This window comes from Hemicordylus capensis, chromosome 9, assembly GCF_027244095.1.
Source record: "Hemicordylus capensis ecotype Gifberg chromosome 9, rHemCap1.1.pri, whole genome shotgun sequence".
NCBI classification, from domain to species: Eukaryota; Metazoa; Chordata; class Lepidosauria; order Squamata; family Cordylidae; genus Hemicordylus; species Hemicordylus capensis.
This window is the reverse complement of record NC_069665.1, coordinates 1,767,019-1,789,160: the sequence shown is the minus strand read 5'-3', so window position 1 is coordinate 1,789,160 and position 22,142 is coordinate 1,767,019. Positions and strand designations below refer to the sequence as shown.

General features: G+C 49.4%; 1 protein-coding gene across 2 annotated transcripts in view; it reads right to left on the bottom strand.

Annotated features, from left to right (window-relative positions):
- Positions 1 to 22,142, bottom strand: part of WTIP (WT1 interacting protein) — a 57,033-nt gene that overhangs the window by 6,401 nt on the left and 28,490 nt on the right. For both annotated transcript variants that reach the window (XM_053270473.1, XM_053270474.1), the window contains one exon: positions 11,584 to 11,651. In XM_053270473.1, coding sequence (XP_053126448.1) covers positions 11,584 to 11,651 — 68 coding nt within the window. The remainder of the gene's footprint in view (positions 1 to 11,583; positions 11,652 to 22,142) is intronic.

Here is a 22,142-nt window from a genome sequence, read left to right as displayed (position 1 = left end):
CCCACCCCCAGCTATTTTTGGACTACAACTCCCATAATCCCCAGCCATAGTGGCCAATAGCTAGGGACTGTGGGAATTTCAGGCCAGCATCTGCAAGAGGGCCAAAGCTGAGCAGCCCTGCCCGAAAGACAGAGCTGGAAAGCTGCGGGTGTCACGCACAGCTGCCTGCCCTTTGAGGAAGCGGCAAGACCACCGCCACAGATCTTTGCTTTGTGTCCCTCTCCTCCACCAGGGAAACGAAACAAGCCCAGTTAACAGAAGCCGCAGAATGGCTGCAGCAGCCGCCGCCACCTGGCCAAGAGGTTTCTGGAGGCCATGACCTCAGGGTTTGGGGAAACAGGTGGGAAGGTCTGGGCACAGCAGACGGCAACGGATTATCAATGGCATAAGCCCAGCTAATTCTACAGCGCTGTCACAGTGAATTTGACGGGACCATCTGGCTGTCATTTGATAAGGAGTGCAAAGGGCCGTTTATTGATTAACAGAGGACGGGACTCCAGGAGAAGTGAATAGCCCCGTGGGCAGATTTAAGGTGTTGCAGCTCCCTAGGCGGCCCAAAATTATGCTATTTATTAGAGAAAAGAGACAAGCCGACACGGAATCTCTCTCTTTTTTAATGGGACTAAACCAACAACATTAAGCCCATGCTTCATTTTTAAGGGGAGAATTGCCTATGTAAAAAAGGTGGGCAGAAGCCGGATTTTGCAATTGGAGAAAAGGTTGTGGCGTGGCCAAGAATCCAGCAACAGAAGCAAAACCGTTTTTCACAGCCTGTGCGAAATGTCACACACGCATCCCGCCTCTCTCCATGAGATCTGTGCTCCAGACAGGATCAATGTATTGATCCAGAGAAGCTTGAAGTCCTTTTCTGTGCTGGTTGAAAGGCTGTTCAGGCTTGGAGCTCAACGAGATGGAACAGAGTTAAAGCCCTGAATGTCCACAGTCCTTCTCTGATGCCTTCCTTCTCAAGGGATATTGCTTTATAAAAAGGAAGGTGCTCTTCCCAGTTATGTGTTTATAAGCGGCCCTGTCATTTGCTAAAGGCTTGATGGTTCTTTTAACAAAATTTTTATTATTATATGGCACAATAGGGCCTGGATAGTTGAAATGCAGGGTTAACATGCAACCATTATAAGCCCTGAACATTCTATTGGTCATAAAATCAAAACTGTCTGTCAGATCTGCCTTATGATACACAGTTATCAGTGAGGTGACAAGAGACACCATGTTTGATGGATTCTAACTCTAATCCCTGCTAAGAGAGCTATCTTTTAAAGTGGTGATTCTCTTTATTGAGCAGGGGGAGAGCAACTGGTCCTATCCATCCCCAGCACAGCATCTCTCCAGTGGCTGTTGCTGGTGTCTGTCTTATGTTTCTTTTTAGATGTAAATTGTTTTGGAAACTTTTATTGAAAAGTGATATATGTATGTATGTGTGTACACACACACACTAGCAAAAGTATATGCAGGTCTTTTGAAAAATAGCTGAGACACAGCAGTGTAAATATAATCTCCTAAAAAGTGTGTTGAGTTTGCTACACCTTTCTGACAGTAGATAATATGATTCTAATAAATAAATAAATAAATAAATAAATAAATAGCCCTTTAAATGCTTTTTAGGATTCAGATATATGCTGAGGCATAATCCTTTGTTTTGAAGGCGGGGGGGGAGGGACAACTGACCCAGTATTTCCTGGATCTCTGAAGTCCCCATAATGACTGGGTAAAATTAATCCAGGGTTTTTACTGTCAATTTTGCCCTCTGCAGGTTCTGATGCCAGAAATCGAATAAACAAACAAACAAAAACAAACAAACTGGGAGGGCAAGTATTAGCGAATTCTGGAGAGTGGCTTCCTGGCTCTGAACGCAGCTCCTTGATAAGGAGCATCTGTGAGCATCTGGCACTTCTATAGCTCAACAAATGTTCCTCCCCCCCCTTCCTTTTATGGGATTTTCCCCTCCCTCCAGTAAGGCAGCAGGGAGCTGAGGAGGGGGCCTTGTGTGGACATCCAAGGTGGGGTGAGGGGGCAAATGATCTTAGGAGGGGACACGAGGCGGCAACAAGATGGCAGGGAGCTTGCAAGGGGACACAAGGTGTCAAACTGCTTGGTAACATTTCTACATCAGTGATATACTGCCCATGAATATGGAGGCTCCACTTAGGCAGCATAGGTAAGAGGCACTATAAAAATTCCTTTCCCCACAGTGCCTAGACTTTTGTTTTTAAAAAGCCTGTAGTTCATTTATCCAAAAACCTTCAGTTTAAGCTGAGAGTTTTAAGAATACATCCTACATTTGCAGAGCTTTAAAAAAAAAAAAAAAGGATTAAAAGCAGAATCCAATAAAGATTTTATCTGAAATAGAGAACACAAGGTCATCAAAATACCAGTCAAAACATGCACAAAACACAGCCTGCTGCTGCTGAATCCAGAACATACCAAAAGAACCTGCTGCTTGCCTGCTTGTGAATCAGATACAGTTTAATAGGAAGACTTCCTTTCTCCAGATTTCCTGCATAAACTGTTACATGGAATTGGTTACATGGAATTCCCCAACTATCACCACTGGCTTCCCTTTGGAGAGCACCAGACACAGACTGTGAGAAGGTGAAATGTTCAACCTTGAAGTTGTGGATTGATTTATCGTAGCCCCAGATTTCAGCCCGCAAGTGCTCTGGGTAACTTTGGTTAGCACAGACTCTTGCCAAGGTGGCCCTGGGCTCTTTGCCTGAACTAGAAGGTCTAGACCCAAGACCAAAACACAGTTCCACGCGCCCTGCGCTAAGCATGAAATTAGCCATTCCTTAGTATGCAGCGCCAGGCATTTCTATGTTAAATCACAGAACGGTTTCTAGGCAAACACAACCCCGTTTGTTCCCCACACTGGAATGCACGTGTGGACCCCCTTCTGAGAAGTCTACATGGGGGTGGCTTGGTGAGGCTCCAAACAGTCCCAATGAGACAGACATCACCAGGGGCGTAGTGGAGGAGGGACACGCAAGGACAGAGCACGGGTCCTTCTCGGCTTCTCTCGCTGTTGGGGAGAGACCGCTCATGGGAGTACGGAAAATTTCCAGCATTGCTCATGAGTTTTGTGAAATATGCCTGCACAGCATCAATGCCTCACACTCAGTCAGTCATCCCTAGTGAGCTTTTACTCTCGAGAATATAAACCAGGGCTGCATGACTCCGGCCCTCCAGGGCGCTTTCCAGATTAGACCCTGCAACGGGGTCACGTCGCATCTCAGAAGTGTGCACCCACAAATCCTGTGTCGTGACACCGCAGTCCCTGCACGGACAGCAGGGTGCCATTCACATTGCCAATGCCTTGTCTCGAAATTAATTGCTGCATTACAGAGCTAGGATGTCGTACTATCCAGTGTAAAGAAGTTGCTGTTTTGGGGGGTTGTTAGTTTCCCCGAGACTGCTCCCCCTGCTGTTTACATTTCAAATGCGACTTGCCTGAACGGAAACATTTTGCTGCTGTTGAGCAGCTAGCCTGGAAAGCACACTGCTGCTGCTGGATTAAAACTCCCAACATTTCATCATCTCCAGCCACAGTGGCCGGTAGTCAGAGATGATGGGAGTTGTAGTCCAGCAGCAGCTGGAGGGCTGGAGTTGGGCAGCCCCGATATAAAACAGACCGTGTCTTGTTGAGCTGTTTAAGCGAACGAGCCTTCCGTCCCGCACGATTATCTCCAGTTTGGGGAATTTTTCTGCCCAACATGCAAAATGAGATGACCCACTGGAGGAAAGAGGAACTGCTGCCAAGTTCAGGCAGCCTTTTTGCTCACTTCATGTGCCCGTTTCCCCCTTCTTGTAAACAGGCGCCCCATCAGGATAAGACCCTCCTTGCAAATATTCCCCAGAGCTTCCTTCTTGGCCAGCTGAAGGTCCCCAGATGCGGTTGGACTACAGTTCCCATGACTTCTGGGTATTGTGGCTAGGGATGATGGTAATTGTAGTCCAACAACATCTGGCGACCCCTGTCTTAAGGTTTAGAGAAGACAGGCTGCTCCTTTAAAAGAGTATAAATATAAACGAGAGTCATAGTATGGAAATACAGAACACAGAAAGACATTCACTAGTATATAATCATTATTTTTAATTATCTGAGATGTTCATAACTTTGCAGAGATAACTGAGAACCACACAGAAGTAACGTGAACCCCTCAAACGCAGGCAGATGCAACTACTGAAAGCGCTCAACATAATTAAAAATTTTGCATCCCAAATCTCCTCAGAATATCTAATCTTTAAATAGTTCTAATCTCAGTATGCTGGATACTCCTTGGTTAATGAGATATTTCTTATTTTAAGAGATCCCCCTTATTTAGAGATATTCCAGGTTTCAGAGGAAACAAAAGTTTCCTCTGAAACCTTTTTGTCAGGAAACAAAACTGTGAACCTGAGAATGGGAAGCAGGAACCTTCTTCTCTGTGCTACACATTTCCAGGAATTTATTCGGCAAGTTGCATCTGTGCACAAAGATCCAAATTGGAATATATCTTGGGAGAGATATACCTCAGGATCAGATTCAGCAAGCTTGCCCCACAATGACTCTCCTGTCAAAGTACGCTTCTCAGACATTACAATTTAATTGACCTTTTAAGATGTTTGCTTTTGAAATGGCAGATAAAAATAGTGCAGGACTCTGAGAGGAACTGTTCCTAAACAACCTGGCACGGTATCCCTCCTGTGGCTGTTGCAGATGATTACCTTGTGTTTCTTTTTAGATTGTGAGCTCTTTGAGATGGCCAAGGCACTTTCCAGGCTAGCTGCTCAACAGCAGCAAAATGCTCCCATTCAGGCAAATCGCATTCAAACATAAACAGCAGGGAGAGCCGTCTCACGGAAACAAACAACCCGAAAAAACAGCAACCTTTTTATGCCAGATATACGACATCATTGCACTATATTGCACTGATTAAATCTGAAACATTGTAGTAGTGCTTCTCCCCTGTTGCAGGGGGCATCCTTCTTGCCCCAGGAGATCTGCAGAAGTCACCACCTTGCTTAATATTCCTCCTGTGCAACATGTGAACTTGCCATTGCATATGCAGGGCCTCCTTTCCTGTGGCCCCAACATGGTGGAATTCTACGCACAGCAAGACCAAACTGAGCCCAAGCCTGCTCACCCTCAGGAAATGCAGCAGGTCATTTCATTTTTAAAACACGGCTTCTTTAAAGCTATAACTTGCCTTCATGATTGTGGAGATATTTATATGAGGTATCTGCTCTTCTTGCTTTTCATTGGGTCAGTTTGGATGATAGCATCTTCACCCACGCATGTGCTTAGAGCATGACCATCAGGATATCCTGTGTGGATGTCTCATTTTTGCATGGGGGGGTGTTCATCCCAGTGGCCGTGCCACTCTACACGCACTCCAAATAGTTGCTTAAATAAGTATTTGGAACATGTGTAGAGGGACCATCCAGATGAATGTAAGAGCAGCCCTGCTGGATCAGGCCCAAGACCTACCTAGTCCAGCATCCTGTTTCCCACAGTGGCCCACCAGATGCCTCTGAGAAGCCCACAGGCAAGAGGTGTGTGCATGCCCCTCTATCTTGCTGTTACTCCCCTGCAACTGGTATTCAGAGGCATCTTGCCTCTGAAGCTGGAGGTGGCCCACAGCCACCAGACTAGTAGCCACTGCTAGGCCTGTCCTCCAGGAATTTGTGCAAGCTCCTTTTAAAGCCATCCAGGCTGGTGGCCATCACCGCATCCTGTAGCAGAGAACTCCATAGTTTAATTATCTATATATTGGGGGGGGATAGGGCCCCCCATGTGGTAAAGGGACAGGTGGGAGGACATCCCAGAGGGCAGGCCCTCTCAGTGCATCTGCTTCCCAACCCAAGGACGACCCACCTTGTGTTTTTGCTTTGTTTTGACGGAAAGCCACTCAGAGCTACAGGAACAGGCTGGAGACAGGCCTCTGCTCACCTACGTGTTCCCCTGCCTGGTGCCCAGCACATTCCTTAAGGAAGAGTCACGAAGCCGCTCTCACCCACAGCTGCCGATGCAACGCTGCGTAAGTCGCCCACACGCTCCCCTGGCTGTGACTGGAAATTCCCTTTTGCTGCTTCAAAGCCTTTGAGAGGGCCGACCTCCCAGTTTTGCCCCAAAGGCGCAAGGAAGGGAAAGTCTAAGAAAGAACAGGAAGGCAGCTGGCTCTGCAGTCTGCCTCCCATCCCGGTCCTCGCTCTTTCCGTTGCCTTTGGTTTTCCATTTGTACAACAGTCCTCTCCTCTTGCCCCTCCACCTTTCTACCCTCTGAAAGAGCTGCTCATGATACAGGACGCTGTGGTGCACGGAATGCACGCAGTCAAGAGGGCAGAGGAGGCCATACCGGGGCGTAACTATCATAGGGCCAGGGGAGGCAGTTGTCTGGGGGCCCACTGGCTTGTGCCCCCCCCGAGGCAAGTCACATGACTGACTCCCCCAGCCACGCACCCGCCCAGGCTTCCTTCAGTTGTATTCATCCTCCGAAATTGATGTGAGTGTTAAGACCTGGAGCTACCAGAACAGCATGTCTTTCTCTAGTACCATTAAATGACTGGCATCTTCCACAGTTTACATAAACCTTAAAAAAAAATTAGGATGATGTTCTATTGTGGCACATAGGTTTTGTGTGTGTGTGTGTGTGTGTGTGTGTGTGTGTGCGCGCGCGCGCCACAGGAGAGCCAGTGTGGTGTAGTGGTTAGAGTGCTGGACTAGGACCGGGGAGACCCGAGTTCAACTCCCCATTCAGCCATGAAACTAGCTGGGTGACTCTGGGCCAGTCACTTCTCTCTCAGCCTCACCTACTTCACAGGGTTGTTGTGAAAAAGAGAAACTCAAGTATGTAGTATCTGGGCTCCTTGGAGGAAGAGCGGGATATAAATGTAATAATAATAATAATAATATATGCTTTTTGTTACCACTATTCAGCCTCATTTAAGATTTCTTTACTTCATGAGCTGAGCTTCAGTGAGGGGGGGCATTTTAAAATCTTGTCCCTGGGCCCACTCCAGCCTTGCTACGCCCCTGGGACATACAATTTTAATATATGCATCTTAGAGCCATAAGGATGCAACGGTGATCTGAGCACCATTACCTCTAAACCTCCGCGTTACTGCATGCACATTTAAATAGCTGTATACCCAAAATCAATTTAGGAAACGATTTATCGTGAGAGAAAAGTCTTAGCACCACTTTTCAAAAAGGCTATTTGCAGCATGCTCTAGAGTAGGCAGGCGTTCCCTACCTCAGATCCCCAGTTCTCGGATGCCTCTGAGTAGCAGTTGCAGAGGAGTAACAGCAGGAGAGAGGGCATGCCCTCAACTCCTGCCTGTAGGAAAGATATAAAAAATAAACTGGACAATCTGGTAGTGCCTTTTTATAAGATCTACAGTATGCCATATTTTAAAAAAAACATTTCTTCATTCAACCTCTAGGCTGCCTTTTGTTAAAAGATCTAAAGTTGGTGCACAGCATAACAGGAACATCATTAAAAACATAGCTTAAAAATAAAATAAAAAGCACAGAGATTAGGATAGGACTTTGAGGCCTTAGCTAGAGACCAGGCCTTGGAATACCTGTGTACAGTTCCGGCCACTGCATCTCAGAAAGGATATTTTAGAGCTAGGGAAAGTGGAGAAGAGGGCAACCAAAATGATCTGTGGGCTGGAACATCCTCCTTATGAGGAAAGGATACACTGTTGGGAGCATTCCGTTTAGGGAAAGGGGACGAAAGGGAGACATGAAAGAGCTTTCTAAATTGTGTGTGTGTTTCCTCTGTCAATAAGACGGAGGTACTGATTGTGGGCGGGGGTCAGGGATCAGGACCCAAAAGATGGTTTAGATCTGCCTGTTCTGGATCCCAAACGCTCCCTGGTTTCTCAGGTGAAGGCAGTGGCCAGGAGCACTTTTTAGTCGCTCCGGCTGATACACCAGCTGCACCCATTTCTGGAGGAAAGCAGCAGCCTTGAAGCCGCAGCACACAGGCTGGTGACCTCCAGGCCCGACCACTGCAAGGCACTCTCTGCTGGACAGCCCTTGTACAACACACTCCAGAAATGGCCATTGGTGCAGAATGCGGCAGCCAAATTGGTCTCCAGAGCAGCCCAAAGAGACCATGTTATTCCCATCTTTAAAAGAATTACACAGGCTGCTGCTATATTTCCGGGAGAAAAAGAGTATGCTGGTAATGACTTACAAAGCCCTAAACTGCTGGGGACCGCAGTGCCTTTTTCTTCATGACCCTGACTGCTTGCTAGGCTCGGCTGTGGAGGTCTGCCTACTGTTTCTGCCAGCTCCTCAGGTGGCAAGCCAGAGGGCCGGGCCTTCTTTATAGCCACGCTGAGACTGATTCCAGCTGGACTCAGAGCTCCAGCATCCCTGGCAACCTTCAGAAAGACCCTCAAGACACACCTGTTTATCCAGGCTGTTGGTCTGTTTAAAGGTAAAGGTAAAGTGTGCCCTTGAGTCGGTGTAAACTCCTGGTGGCCACAGAGCCCTGTGGTTTTCTTGGGTAGAATACAGGAGGGGTTGACCATTGCCATCTCCCGCGCAGGATGAGATGATGCCTTTCAGCATCTTCCTATGTTGCTGCTGCCTGATATAGGTTTTTTCCCATAGTCTGGGAATCATACCAGCTGGGATTTGAACCAGCAAACTCAGGCGTGCTAGGCAAGTCATTTCCCGCGCTATGCCAATAGGTGGCTGTTGGTTTGTTTATATTGTTTTAAAATGTTTGTATTGCTTTTTAACTATTTGCTTGTTTTAATTATTGTGCCTTGCATCCGAATTGTGTAAACTGCACAGATTTTTGCCATTATATAAATGTTTTAAATTAAAACAAAATATTAGAATTTGGGGTCATCCAATGAAGTCGACAGCAATGCATGTGTGGTGTAGTGGTTAGAGTGCTGGACTCGGACCGGGGAGACCCGAGTTCAAATCCCCATTCAGCCTCATGATATTTGCTGGGTGACTCTGGGCCAGTCACTTCTCTCTCAGCCTAACCTACTTCACAGGGTTGTTGTGAAAGAGAAACTCATATGTAGTACACCGCTCTGGGCTCCTTGGAGGAAGAGCGGGATATAAAATGTAAAAAATAAAATAAATAATAAAATAACATTTAGGACAGACGAAAAGAAAGTCTTACTTCACTCAACATGTACTTAAGTTATGAAACTGATCTCTCAACTGGCAGCCAGGTCTGGTCTCTGCTGGGCTCACATGTAAATGAGATGCAGCTTGCATTCTGCCTGCAACAAAAACCAACTTCTGCCCTCCAACTCACGCCCCATTTCCGCCGTGGCCCTCACTGGTGGACACGCTGCCTGCATCTGTACTAGATCCGTGGAAAATGTCTTCTAATTCTTTTGCCAGCAACAACAATTATTTATTTGGCTTTTCTTTACCATGGTATTTAGAGACAAGCGGGTGGATATGGCCCAAGTTGTTCCTGGTCAAAAATAGCAAGCCATCTTTCCTTTGCCTCTAATTATGCTGCAATTTATCAACAAAATGAAGCAGGAATGTCTGACTGGGATTATTTATGTGAGCCAAAAGCAGCTGGCCTTTTAGAACGTCCTACTGAAAGAACAGCCCCCTTGTTCAATGCCAGCATTGACCTGACTGCCCAACCACCACAAGAAGTTACAATGGGCAACAATATTTTTAGAGGTACCAATTATGCAGTGCATAAGCCACAGCGCACGCCCCAGAATTCCTTACAGAGTTCGACCTCTCAGACCACGCAACACAGCCACTTGGGGTGCCAAAGCCCTCTTTATTGTGAGTTGGCACCATATATCTCGCACACCTTCATGTTTCGTGGATTTCAAAATTCTTCGTTTTCCTTCCTTTTAGTTATTTATTATACTGCCTGATCAAAAATCTCCGGGCAGTTTACAAAGCAATGAAAGCAAACCAGATAAAAAAACAGAACCAATTGAAAACAGTTTTAAAAAGCCATTACAGGACCTGGTTAAAATGGTGTACTTTCAAAGCTCTCTCAAATGCCAGCAAAGAGGGCAAACCTAAGCTCTTGGCTGGGAGGGTGTTCCAAAGGTCAAGGAGAAGGTCCGATCCTGAGTTGCTGCCAGTTGATCTGGTGGCAACTGCATGTGGACCTCTCCAGAAGACCTTAATAAGCAGTGGAAATAATCTAGAACACTCTCTTAAACAGCCTGGACCCAAGCCACTTAGGGCTTTATAGAAACAATAATTACCAGCATTTTGTATTTTGCCCAGAAGCATCCTGGCAGTCAATGCAATGCCAGAACTATACTCTCAGAAGTGTGGGCTTGAGGAGGCCAACACATAAATTCCCCTCCTTTTGGCAAAGTTTTTGAGGCAACTTCTGTATCTTTGAGAAACTACGTACAAGAACAGACAACCCTAGAGTATCCATCGACACATGAAAGGTTGGAGCTCAGGAGTGATTGCTCCAAGTTTGACATGCAGAACTGTTGGAGTGCCCTTTGTGGCTTTCATAACAGTCTATGAAATTCGCTACCCACCAACCCCAGGCATCAGTTGGGGCCAGGGGAATTTTTCCTACAGAAATTAAAAGTTGGGTTGATAAGCAGTGGAGAGCAGAGAGCGGTTTTTCCCTTTTATCTGCTGCAGTTCCTCTCTGCCCCCAACCCGCCCCCAACAAAGACAGGAACTCACCTTTTATCGTGTTGCTTTCCCCCACCCACCCCCATCATCAAAACTATGTCATACAGTATTTCCCCTTCCGTACAACAGGCCTGTGAAGGTGTTGGGCAAATGTTCCAGCCCAGGGGTTCTCAAACCTGGACTACAACTTCCACCATGCCCCAGCCACATATTGGGCCATACATGTCTATAGAGCGCATCTTTGCAGAAAAGTTCAAGATGGCGGCAGGTAGGGCACCCAGTGCACCTCCAGCTTGGATTTTGCCATGCATACACCTTGTACCCATTCTGAAGAGCTGCTGCTCAGAACAGGAGATTGTTCTCATGACCAGCCCTACCTAGATAGGGCCGGTCATGAGAACGAATGAGATCGCTCCCAATCCCAGAGGTCCTTTGCTAGGCAGCTCAGGTTTGAAAGCCGGGCTAGAAGTGAGGTAGGAGGGTGTGCACACACCTCTTGCCTCACTGCCGGGTCGTGTGCACCACTGGAGGTTCAAAAACAGCTGCTGGGAGCGATGCTGCAGCATAGCACAGACTGCAGCACAGCTAGAGCAAGTGGCCTTGTTGCATTTCAGCAGGCTGCCTCTCCACTGCCCATGCAGTGCACTGTGTGAGGACCTTCCTCCTCCCAATCTCAAGTCGGGCAACTGCCAAAGAGGAGGAGATAGTGGGAGGGAAGGTAGGTATGATCCTCCCCAGCCCCAACGTCCTTGAAAAGCCCTGCCCAACCCCAGCCGTCCTGAGAACCACCTCTAGGGCTGAGAAACCCTTTTTCTCCTCCGTCATGACACTCACAGTCTCAAATCAACCAAACTTGCTCTTGTGACTTGCCCGCTAGACACATCCTTGCAGTCCATAGAAATATAACCTGTTTTCATTATACACATCCCAAGCCATAAGACACAAAATGCTCTAAATATCTTACTTACTAGGAAGTCTTCTTCGCAATAGACTTTTCCATTGACATTGTAGAAGGCTTTGCCTCGTAATCGTCTCCCTGTGAAAAATATTGCACTGTTAGACCCTTAACTTGCACGCTGCTAAAGAGAGAAAGAAAACGGGGAACTGGCAATGACTGAATAAATGTTATGTTAGAGCATCTTAGAAAGAAGGCATCAATTAATGAGAGTGCAATACCGATTTTAATTCTCATCATCTGCCCCCCTTTCCTATTCAGGTGACTCTTTCTGGGAAAGATGGGGATTAATCGAGCTCTCCCTCTCTTTTGCACAGTCTTGTTTATAAACAGGCAGAGGGGAAAATCTAAAACGCAAGTACACAAAATCCAAAAGTGCTAAATCAGATCCCATTTAGGAGCATCAGAAAACCACCTGATTTCCAGAAAATTCACATCACTGGAGAAAAGGTGCATGTTCTCTGGTGTAGTCTCCCTACCACAACTGTGGAAAGAAAGACCATTAACTGTTTCAAGATACAGAAAAGTGCATCAGGACTGTTTTCATTTCCTATACATTTTTAAGGAAGTGGATATTGTGGTTCCTTAGTGCTGCATGTTTCTGCTCCTTTCCCCTTTGACAGGCAGAAGGGAATCCTCCCTGCCAGAAGGGAGAAAACCCCAGACTGACGGGCGGAAAGAACTCCCTTCCATGTACGTGCCCAGCGAGGTCTTGAATCCGCTGAGGTACTCCACTTCCAAAACTATTCAAGGATTTTACATTTTTTATATCCCAAAGACTGCTTGATGTTTAAGAAACCATGCCCAAGACATTTTATTCAAATGGTGGCCAGAGATGGGCTACGATCATTAACACACCGCTTGCCACGCCCCTTGGGGTGAGGCAGACCACCAGGGCAAGCCCTTCCCGTTTCATTTCAGTACTGGTTAAATGACCAACATGTAAAGGTAAAGTGTGCCATCGGTGTCGACTCCTGGCACCCACAGAGCCCTGTGGTTGTCTTGGGTAGAATGCAGGAGGGGTTCACCATGGCCTCCTCCCACGCAGTCTGAGATGATGCCTTTCCACATCTTCCTATATTGCTGCTAGATAGATAGAGGCGTTTCCCATAGTCTGGGAAAACAGACCAGCCATTGGCTTATCTACAACTGTCTTTAATTCTAGTTTGTAAATCTCCTCTTAGCTGACTCTCGGTGGCATGCAATAAATGCCCTCAGGCCACCAGAAAGCGGAACATGTATAAGTGAGGAGTCAATACCTTCTTCCCTCTGCCTGCTGCTGTTCTTCGCCACAGACTCACCTCACCCTAGACACACACAACCACACACACACACACACACACACACACACACAGGGATGGGGCAGCTGCTTTTCATGCAGGCAGTCCCTGGCAGCATCTCCAGGATGGGCTGGAAAAGACCCCTCAACCTGAAACCTTGGAGAACCACTGCCAGTCAGTGTAGACAGTACTGAGCTAGGCAGACCAAGGGCCTGACTCTGTATATGGCAGCTTCCTAGGCCACATTAAGCAAGTCCCCAGCGTCATCCATACGCATGGCATTCTTATACAGAATGAAAGCTCTTGTTTCCTGTCCCAAGGAGCTGACAATATAAAGAGACACACACAAGGAACAGGAAGCCATGCGGCAGGCCAGCGGGGAAGCAGAGGCAGTTAGCTGAGATGCAGGTGTGTTTAGGCTTCCTTACAACGTCAGACTGGTCCTTGCCAGGCCAGCCAAGGAGGCCTCTCCCTCTGCGGCAACTGGGCAGAAGTGGTCCCGAGATGCTTCGCTTCATCCCTGGAGTCCACCCACATATGTCCACCTTGGCAGAGCTGGACTTGGGGCCAGGGAAATGAGCCCACCACTCCTGAGTAGGGAGCCAAGTCAAACCCAACTCCTCCTACCAAAAAAGACAACCCACCACAGTTCAGAGAGGTTCCCCCCCAGTGGCGTGGAACTGAACCCCAAAGGGGTTTGACAGGATTCAGCATGGATTTTGTCCAAACCGGTTCAAAGTGTCCAAGCCATTGACCCAAGCCCCTTTCAAAGTTAATGTCTGAACAGGAACAGTAGAAGAAATTACTGAAGAGAGAACGGGAACGGAAGCCAAACGGCGTAGTGGCAGACTCCTTGCTTCTGAGTGCAGCCATTGAGAGGAGAGGGCCATGCTGTGGGGCAGGGCTGAGCCCCAGGGTGCTGCGACGGGCTCCACCACACCCTCCACACCTGCCCAAGGTACGAGACAGCAGCAGGTAGCAGATGCCTCACTCTTCTTTTCCAGACACGTCTCCCTCCCCCTGAAGCCTGCCTGTGAAATTGCCCCCGTATGTCTGAACCTTAATCAGAAGTGATGGGGCTGAGTCTGCCCCACAGCCTCTAATACCCAACCCCCGGGCAAGGGAGGCGAGGAAAGAGGAGTTTCTCTCTCCCCCTTGTGACAACAGAGGAGCCCTCCCTTCACATCCCGGTGCAATGGCTTCTTCTGCAGGGCCTCTGTCGGCTTCTTGGGCTCTTCACTCCTCCGCCAACAATCACAGAAGCCGCTAGAATCTGGCCCACATCAAAGACTATTTCTGGAGGGGGGAGGGAGGGACGGAGGGCGGGCGGGCGGGCTCAGGCGTCCCTCTGGCTCACTTAAACACGGCCCTTTTTCCCAGGCTCTGCCATGGCCCTCAGCACGCACGGCTTGCAGGAACTTGTTCGGCATCTACACCCAGACAACGGCCAGCAGAAGGCAAGAGCGAACCTGCTGCAGCCATTGGGAAAGTGCAGGAAGAGAGAGGGGGGAGGAAATGGAACCAGGATTCACTCCGGCGCTTTGCACAACGCATATGGGACCACACACTTGCACACTGCATGAAGCAACCCAGAAGAACTGCCAGGCGCTGGTTCTGCAGCTGCAATCCAGGGATGATCCAGACCCTCCTCAGGAGCAGGCGTTTCCATCACAGGAATGACTCCAGCCTTGTTTTGTCTCGTCTTTCCCTCTTTTGTTATCTCCCCAACTGTCGACTGCTAGAGTGTATGCTCCTTGGGGCAGGGCTGTGCCTTTTTGGGGCTTTGGGAAAACTTTCCCCACACTTCAGAGTGGGGACCTTCCTGATTCAACCTGAGCGGGATCTAGAATTAACTGAGTGGACAGCGAAAAGGCACACCTTCGAGGGGACCCTGATGGGAACCTCCAGCAGCCCAGAACATACCGTGACCGACCCTTGGCCCATCTAACACAGGGCGGCACAACTTCGGCCCTCCAGCGGCCGTTGGACTACAAGTCCTATCATCCCCAGTCACGGTGGCCAATAGTCAAGGATGTTGGGATGGGAGCAAGAGTCCAAGCAGGCCAGAGTTGGGGAGCCCTGGTCTGCTCTGACCGGCAGTGGCTTCTCCATCGTTGCAGGCAGGAGTCTCTCTCAGCCCTACCTGGAGATGTTGCCAGGGAGGGAAGCCGGGACAAGGCGGATGCTTTGCCTCTGGTTTGCATGGCCAGAGGACACATGATGCAGCCCCCTTGCTAAGGCAAAGGGGTCTGGGTCTGGTCTGTGCCTGGGAACGTTAGTCTGCATGAATTAGAACTGCCACCCCTCAAGAGGGGAAACGAAGCCCAGCAAAGGGAAACAAGGAGCTGGGTAGAACCATCGCAGCTGATCTTTTTGCCTCAGAGGAATTCACACAGCCTGGGATAAAGGCAGTTATCTCAAAAACAAGTCAGAACAAGCGTCGTCTCCTCTGAGTGCCTCTCGACATCCCAAATGTCTGAAACGGAGCCAAAGACCTACGTCCCCCCAGCCACCATGCAACCATTGGCTGCTACACGTTTGCCACAGAAAGAATTCAAATCCACGATAATCTGGCCGGTCAAGGGGGTGGGGCTTGTGCATCCCACACTCCTGAAACAAAAGAGAAGGGGGTCGCTAGCTGTGGTTTGGGAATCCTCAGCTGTGCCACGGAACAGAGGAGCATGCCACCCCGTGGGGAGGAACAAACACTGGGCAGAGTCCCGAGGAGCTCAACTTTCAGGTATACCAGAGTTTCTAGTCCACATGGCTTTATGGAAACACCTAGAAATATGAGGTGGCTTTCGCCCAGACTGCATACGCACACACACAAACAGAAATTGTCTGGGTGGGGATTCCTGTAATCAGAGTGAAACCTCAACACCATCAGTTCCTAGTCCATAGAAGCCTGCCCTCATAGACTTTAGCTTACATAGGAAACTGCTTTATGCAGAACCAGACCGGGGTCCATTTAGCGCCACACTCTCTGCACACTCTGGTTGCCAGCAGCTCTCGAGGGGCTCAGACCTGCCGGTATAAGCCAGGGTTTGAACCTGGGACCTTCTGCATGCAAGCAGATGCTCTTCCACTGAGCTCTGGTCCTTCCCCCAAACGGCCCTATTTCTAAGCCTGCCACCTTAGTCACCAGAGCTCTGCATTGGCGTTCCTGAGCAGCTCAGCTGAGGGCCAGAAAGGTACTTAGGAAGCCGCTTTCTACTGAGTCGGACCCTTGGACCATCGAGCTCAGGATCAGCTGCTTTGACTGAAAGCAGCCCTCCAAGGTTTCAGGCAGAAGTCTTTCCCAGCCGTACCTGGAGATGCCAGGGAATGGACCCGAGACCTCCTGCACGGGCTTTAAGAGGGGCTTGGATCACTTCATGGAGGAGAGGTCTATCAATGGCTACTAATCAGAGGGTTACAGGCCACCTCTAGCCTCAGAGACACGATGTATCTCAATACCAGTTGCAGGGGAGCAACCGCAGGAGAGAGGGCAGGCCCCTTTCAACTCCTGCCTGTGGCTTCCAGCGGCATCTGGTGGGCCACTGTGGGAAACAGGATGCTGGACTCAATGGGCCTCCTTGCAGGGCCTGATCCAGCAGGGCTATTATGTTCTTACTGGAGGAGAGCTGCTCTTGGCTCTAAGCATGAATTGCCCACTTTGTAAGCAGGGTCCACCCTGGTTTGCATTTGAATGGGAGACTACCTGTGAGCACTACAAAATATTCCCCTTAGGGGATGGGGCCCGCTCTGGGAAGAGCATCTGCATGCAGAAGGCTCCAAGTTCCCTTGCTGGCAGCATCTCCAAGATAGGGCTGGGAGAGACTCCTGCCTGCTGCCTAGGAGACACCACTGCCAGCCTGTGCAGACAATCCTGAGCGAGCTTCCTATGTTCCTAGATTCCTATCTTGCTTCATACTGAGCTTCCTATGTTCCTGAGCGAGCTTCCTATGTTCCTAGATTCCTATCTTGCTTCATACTGTCTACACTGACTGGCAGCAGCTTCTCCAAGGTTACAGGAAGGAGTCTCTCCCAGCCCTACTTTGCAGATGCTGCCAGCAAGGGAACTTGGAGCCTTCTGCATAGAAGAGCAACTGGCCCTATCCATCCCCAGAACTGCATCTCTCCAGTGGCTGTTGCTGGTGTCTTTCTTACGTTTCTTTTTTAGACTGTGAGCCTTTTGGGGGACAGGGAGTCATTTTGTTTATTTATGTCTATATGTAAACCGCTTTGGGAACTTCAAGAGCAGTCCATAAATATTCACCGTATCCGGATATTCGTACCTGGAACTGCTGCCCACTGAGCTATGCCCCATCCCTGTCCTACAGGCCTCTTCCACTCTTCCCATAATTCTCCACGACCCCCAGCGCTTATCTTTGTCCCTTACAAGAATTCACTGCCAGAAGATGTGGAGGAGGAGAGAGCTCTACCACGGTGGAAATGCCATCTCCATCTCCATTTCAGAGGAAGCAGCTCTCCGGATATGCCGGATATGGCTACAGAACTATTTGCCTTCCAGGGCTATTGGTGGACTCTCCAGAGGCTTCTGTGGGAGGAGCTCTAGTCCAACACTATCTGGGCACCCAACCTTGGGAACCCTTGGCTTAGAAGACTCTTTCATCTGATCCCGCAGAGGTTTCTTTCGGTTCTTAAGATATCTCCACTAAACTCCAAATAGTGCACGGAAGTAAAATAACCCTCCAGGAGAAAAGAAAAGAGAATGATACAGCCTTTTCCCCCTCTTTTTTTTTTAAGCAGAGCACAAGGCATACCTAATTAAAGAGATTCACATTGGTTTTCTTGAATGTGTGTAACTTGTTCCAGCTGGTAGGAACGTGAAGATTTAGCACTGTCCAGGAATTTCCAGGTGTCAAACTTCATTTAAGAATAATTTCAGACAAGGCGTGTCCTCAATCCTGAAAGCAGCCTGGGAAACCACCACAAGAGGTTGCCACCCTACAAGGGCTTTTATGGCCTGCAAGCCCACACGTAGCTGTGTCAACGACCTATGGCCACCTGGACCTTGCCTTGAGCAAAGGCAAGTGCACAGCACCTTTGCTTAAGCATTTCCGTCCCTGATCACCAGGAGAAGATGCTTACTCACTTCAAGCAAGTGGCTACGGGCAGGTGCAGCATCAAGGATGCCCACTAGCTCTCCCATAGAGGACAGGTTGCCAGCAGCTGGCCTTCTGATGTCACTTGGAGTTTTGTGCCAGTGGCCCAAGCCTGCAGAAATTTCTGTGACTTCAGGACTGCCCAGTTTAGCGGACTTCCCTCTTGAAAATCAGGTCACACAAAGGCGGAAACAGGCTTAGGGCAACAAAGGCAACGGACAACATTCCTTGCCCCAATTCATTAAGGCAAGGGTTCTCCAACAGGGTGTTGGACTACAACTCCCATCGTCACTTTGGGCCACTGTGGGCTGGGGTGATGGGAGTTGTAGTCCACCAGCTGGTTGGGAGCCCCTGGCCATCAGGCTTCTGGGTTCTCCGTCTGTGTCCTCCTCACTTCAGGAGAAACCTCCCCAGGCACTGGGCTTCCTTCCTCCTCCTGCGGCTTTACCTGGATGCAGCCCTTGGCACCACCACCCGGTCGGACAAGTTCTCAGCCGCACACAGGATGTGGCTCTCCATTTCACACCTGCCCATGCATCGGAAGAACAATGGCTCCTTTCGCAATGTCAAGTTGCAAACCCCCGTCCAAGAACAGCACAAAGCGGGAAAGAGAGAGAGGAATCCTAACAGGGCAATCAAGACATTTCCCAGCCCTGCTGCTAGAGCCTGAACTGCACGCCCCGGACCACAGCGGAAGGGACCCCTTGTGCTAATTATGAGACACGGGACTTCAGGAACAGCTGCCCGTTTGTTCTTCTTAGCCAGGAGTTGTCAAGCTGGAGTCCCCAGGTGCTGGACCACAACTCCCATCAGCCCCTGCCCCAGTGTCCTTCTGCCATTATAGCATGGGGGTGGATGGGAGCTGTAGTCCAACAGCATCTGGAGACCAGATGCTGGGGACCCATTAGCCATTTTGCTCATTGGGGGTGGGCGAAAAAGAAGCACTCTGAATGATCAGTGGAACCCCCCACCCCAATCGCATGTACGCCAGCCAGGTGGCCCCACTCTCCTCTCAACAAGGGCAAGCAAATTTGACTGCAGGGGCCAAAAACGCTCCTGGAGGCCACTTGGCTGCAAAGTTGCCCAGACAGAGGTCTGCTCTGGTCCCAGCGGCAAGCAGGCCATGGAAGGGGGCCCAGCCCTGGGAAGGCAGGCAGTGTGCTACAGGGAAGAAACACCGGTGAGTTCACAGGAGAGAGGCAGAGGAATCGAGCCTCATTCTCACAAAGCGCGGGGGGAAGAGGTTAAACCTGAGTCTTGGCTGGAGCAAATGCAGGTAGCAGGTGGGGCTGGGTTCATATGATGAAATGCTCTTTTATTGAGCAGGGATTTCAGAGAGAGAGAGAGAAATATTCGACCCCCCAGCAGTCTGAAATGGCACCGTTCATACTACTAGGGATATTGATTTACGTGCAGCTTTTAACGAAAGTTCTCAAAGCACTTTACGTACAAAAACAACAAACAAGTTGGTTCCCTGCCCCCAAGATTACTCAGCAGTCGCAAAAGGAGCCTAAGGCAGACCGCAGCAACCACCACTGGAGGGATGCTGTGCTGGGGTTCACCTCTGGCAACAGTCCCTTGCAAGAGCGAGGTCTAACAGCTATTCTCTCAACTGCACAGGGTTCCCCAGATGTTGTTAGATACAACTCCAGGCAGCACACACCAGGCGGTGTGGTGATTAGAGCAGGGCTGCACAACCTCAGCCTTCCTACGGATGCTGGACTACAACTCCCATAATCCCTGAATGCAGCTGGGGATGATGGGAACTATAGTCCTAAAACAGCTTGAGAGCTGAAGTTGTGTAGCCCTGGGTTCGAATGTTGGACTAGGACTAGGGAGACCCAAGTTTAAATCCCCATTCAGAGTCACTGGGTGACTCTGGGCCAGTCTCAGACTAACCTACCTCACAAGGTTGTCGTGAGGATGAACATAACTTTGTACACTGCTCTGGGCACCTTGGAGGAAGAGCGGGATAGAAATGTAAAGACAAATATGTGGCCATTGAAAGGGAAAGCCCCCTTACGCTCTAGAGCCAGGGTTCTCAAATGCCCTTTGACCATGGGGGGGGATGATGGAAGTTGTAGTCCAGCAACAACTGGGGACCCAACTTGAGAACCCCGTTCTAGAGTTCAAGGGGGGCTTTCCATTAAACAACCCTGCATGCTTCTATGAATATAGTAAAATTGATTTAAAAATAAATACATGTTTTAAAATTAAGAATCTAGGTGGTTGTTGATCCTGGCCTCTTCCCAACATTTCATGCTTGAAAATGGAGGAGAGGGCAGAAGTGACTCTCCCCTTCCAACAGAATGTATTTATTTTCAATCCCATAAATTTTAAAGCTGCCGCCTGAGGGTCTGAGTCAGCCTTCCAGAATGTAGACAGAATTCGGAGTATTTTGGTGCAGGGAAGATATTCCCAGCATTGCTTGTTCCTTCAGTCTCAGCAAGATTGGGGGGCCTGTGAGAAAGAAGCAGGCGGCTTCCCCAGTCACCTCGCGGATGAGCCTGCACCGGAAGGACGAGGCTGCCCTACTAGGCAACGAGCACTGAATCAAGGTCTGCCTTTGGGGGGCCTGTGAGAAAGAAGCAGGCGGCTTCCCCAGTCACCTCGCGGATGAGCCTGCACCGGAAGGACGAGGCTGCCCTACTAGGCAACGAGCACTGAATCAAGGTCTGCCTTGGGCGGGCAAGTCTCCCAGAGTGTCCCAACGTAGCCCATTTTGGTCTTGAATTAAATTCATGCAAGTCTTGCAGGGATTCCTGGCTGGAGCAGAAGAAACGGGGTGGTGGAACTGCTCTTGATCTTTTTAGCCTTGAGATCACCTGGAGAGAGGGGGTGTGTGTGTGTGTTGGTGTGTGTGTGTGTGTGTGTGTGTGTGTGTGTGTGTCCCCGTCCCATCAGATTCGCAATGCCTGGACCGAGATGAACCAAATTGGGTACAGCTGTAGGGACACACAGAGACACCACCATGGCGTAGTTTGTAATGATGTCATCCACCCCGATTCAAGATGGCGGATGCATGAATGTTTGAGGCATATGTGAGCTAACTTGTGGACCACCTAACCAATTTGGACCAAAATTAGTCCAGCTGTAGGGATAGTGAAAGGAATAGTTCTTACCAGAACAACTCAAAGGCCAGCAGGACAGGAACAGAGGAAGCTGCCTTGTACTGAGTCAGACCCTTGGCCCATCTTGCTCAGTCCTGCCTACACTGACTGGCAGCAGCTCTCCAATATTCCATGCACCTTCCCAGCCCTGTGTGGAAATGCTACCAGTGTCTGAACCTGGAACCTAATCTAAAGTATCAGGGCCTTTAGCGTCATCATACCCACACCAGTGGCAGCTCTTCTGCCTTGCACTGTCAGTCCCTGCAAATGGACAGTTGCATTTTACGTTCATTGGGCCACTTGGCCACTGTTCTGAGGGTCCCTGGCCGGCCCCTCTGCCTCCCAAAAGCACGAGCGGAGTTGCTGACCAGAGGGAGGCTGGGCAGAGAGAGCCACCCAAACACTGAAATCATCACTAGAATCCCCGCGACAATTCTCTACAAAGTTTTCCTTTAGACAAGCCCCCTGAATCCCCTCTCGGGGCATCATGGAGAACAGAGCACAGGGGAAAAGAGGGGAATGCAGAAGGAGGAGCGGACAAGAAGGGGCCTCGGAGACTGATCAATGAGGAATAGTTCCGGGGTTCTCACACTTGGGTCCTCAGACGCTGCTGGGCTGCAACTCCCATGCTCCCCTTTGGCCATTGAGCCAGGGGGAGATGGGAGTCACAGTCCCACAATATCTGGGGCCAAGGGTTGGGAACTGCTGCCTTCAAAGACGCCTTTCAACTTACCAATGACTATTGATCACCCGCTGCAAGGGTGCTAGGATGCACCCTCTGTTCACTCAGGGTGGCCGTGGGGCCCAAGAGGCAGAGCTGTATGCCCTTCATGCTTATTTTGTTTTAAGGAAAACTCTGCACCCAGGCAATCCAGATGCTGTGCCAAGAAATGCCGGACTCTGAAATACGTACAGTAGAAGTATTGCAAACTTACTTAATTCCCTCTTTGTTTTGAATTATTTCTCCTGCTTTTTTCCTACACTGCATCCTTCATTCTGGCTTGGCTAGTAAAGGGAAGAGGTACAGAGCTACGCAGGCAGTGACAGTGCACACACACACACACACACAGCGCT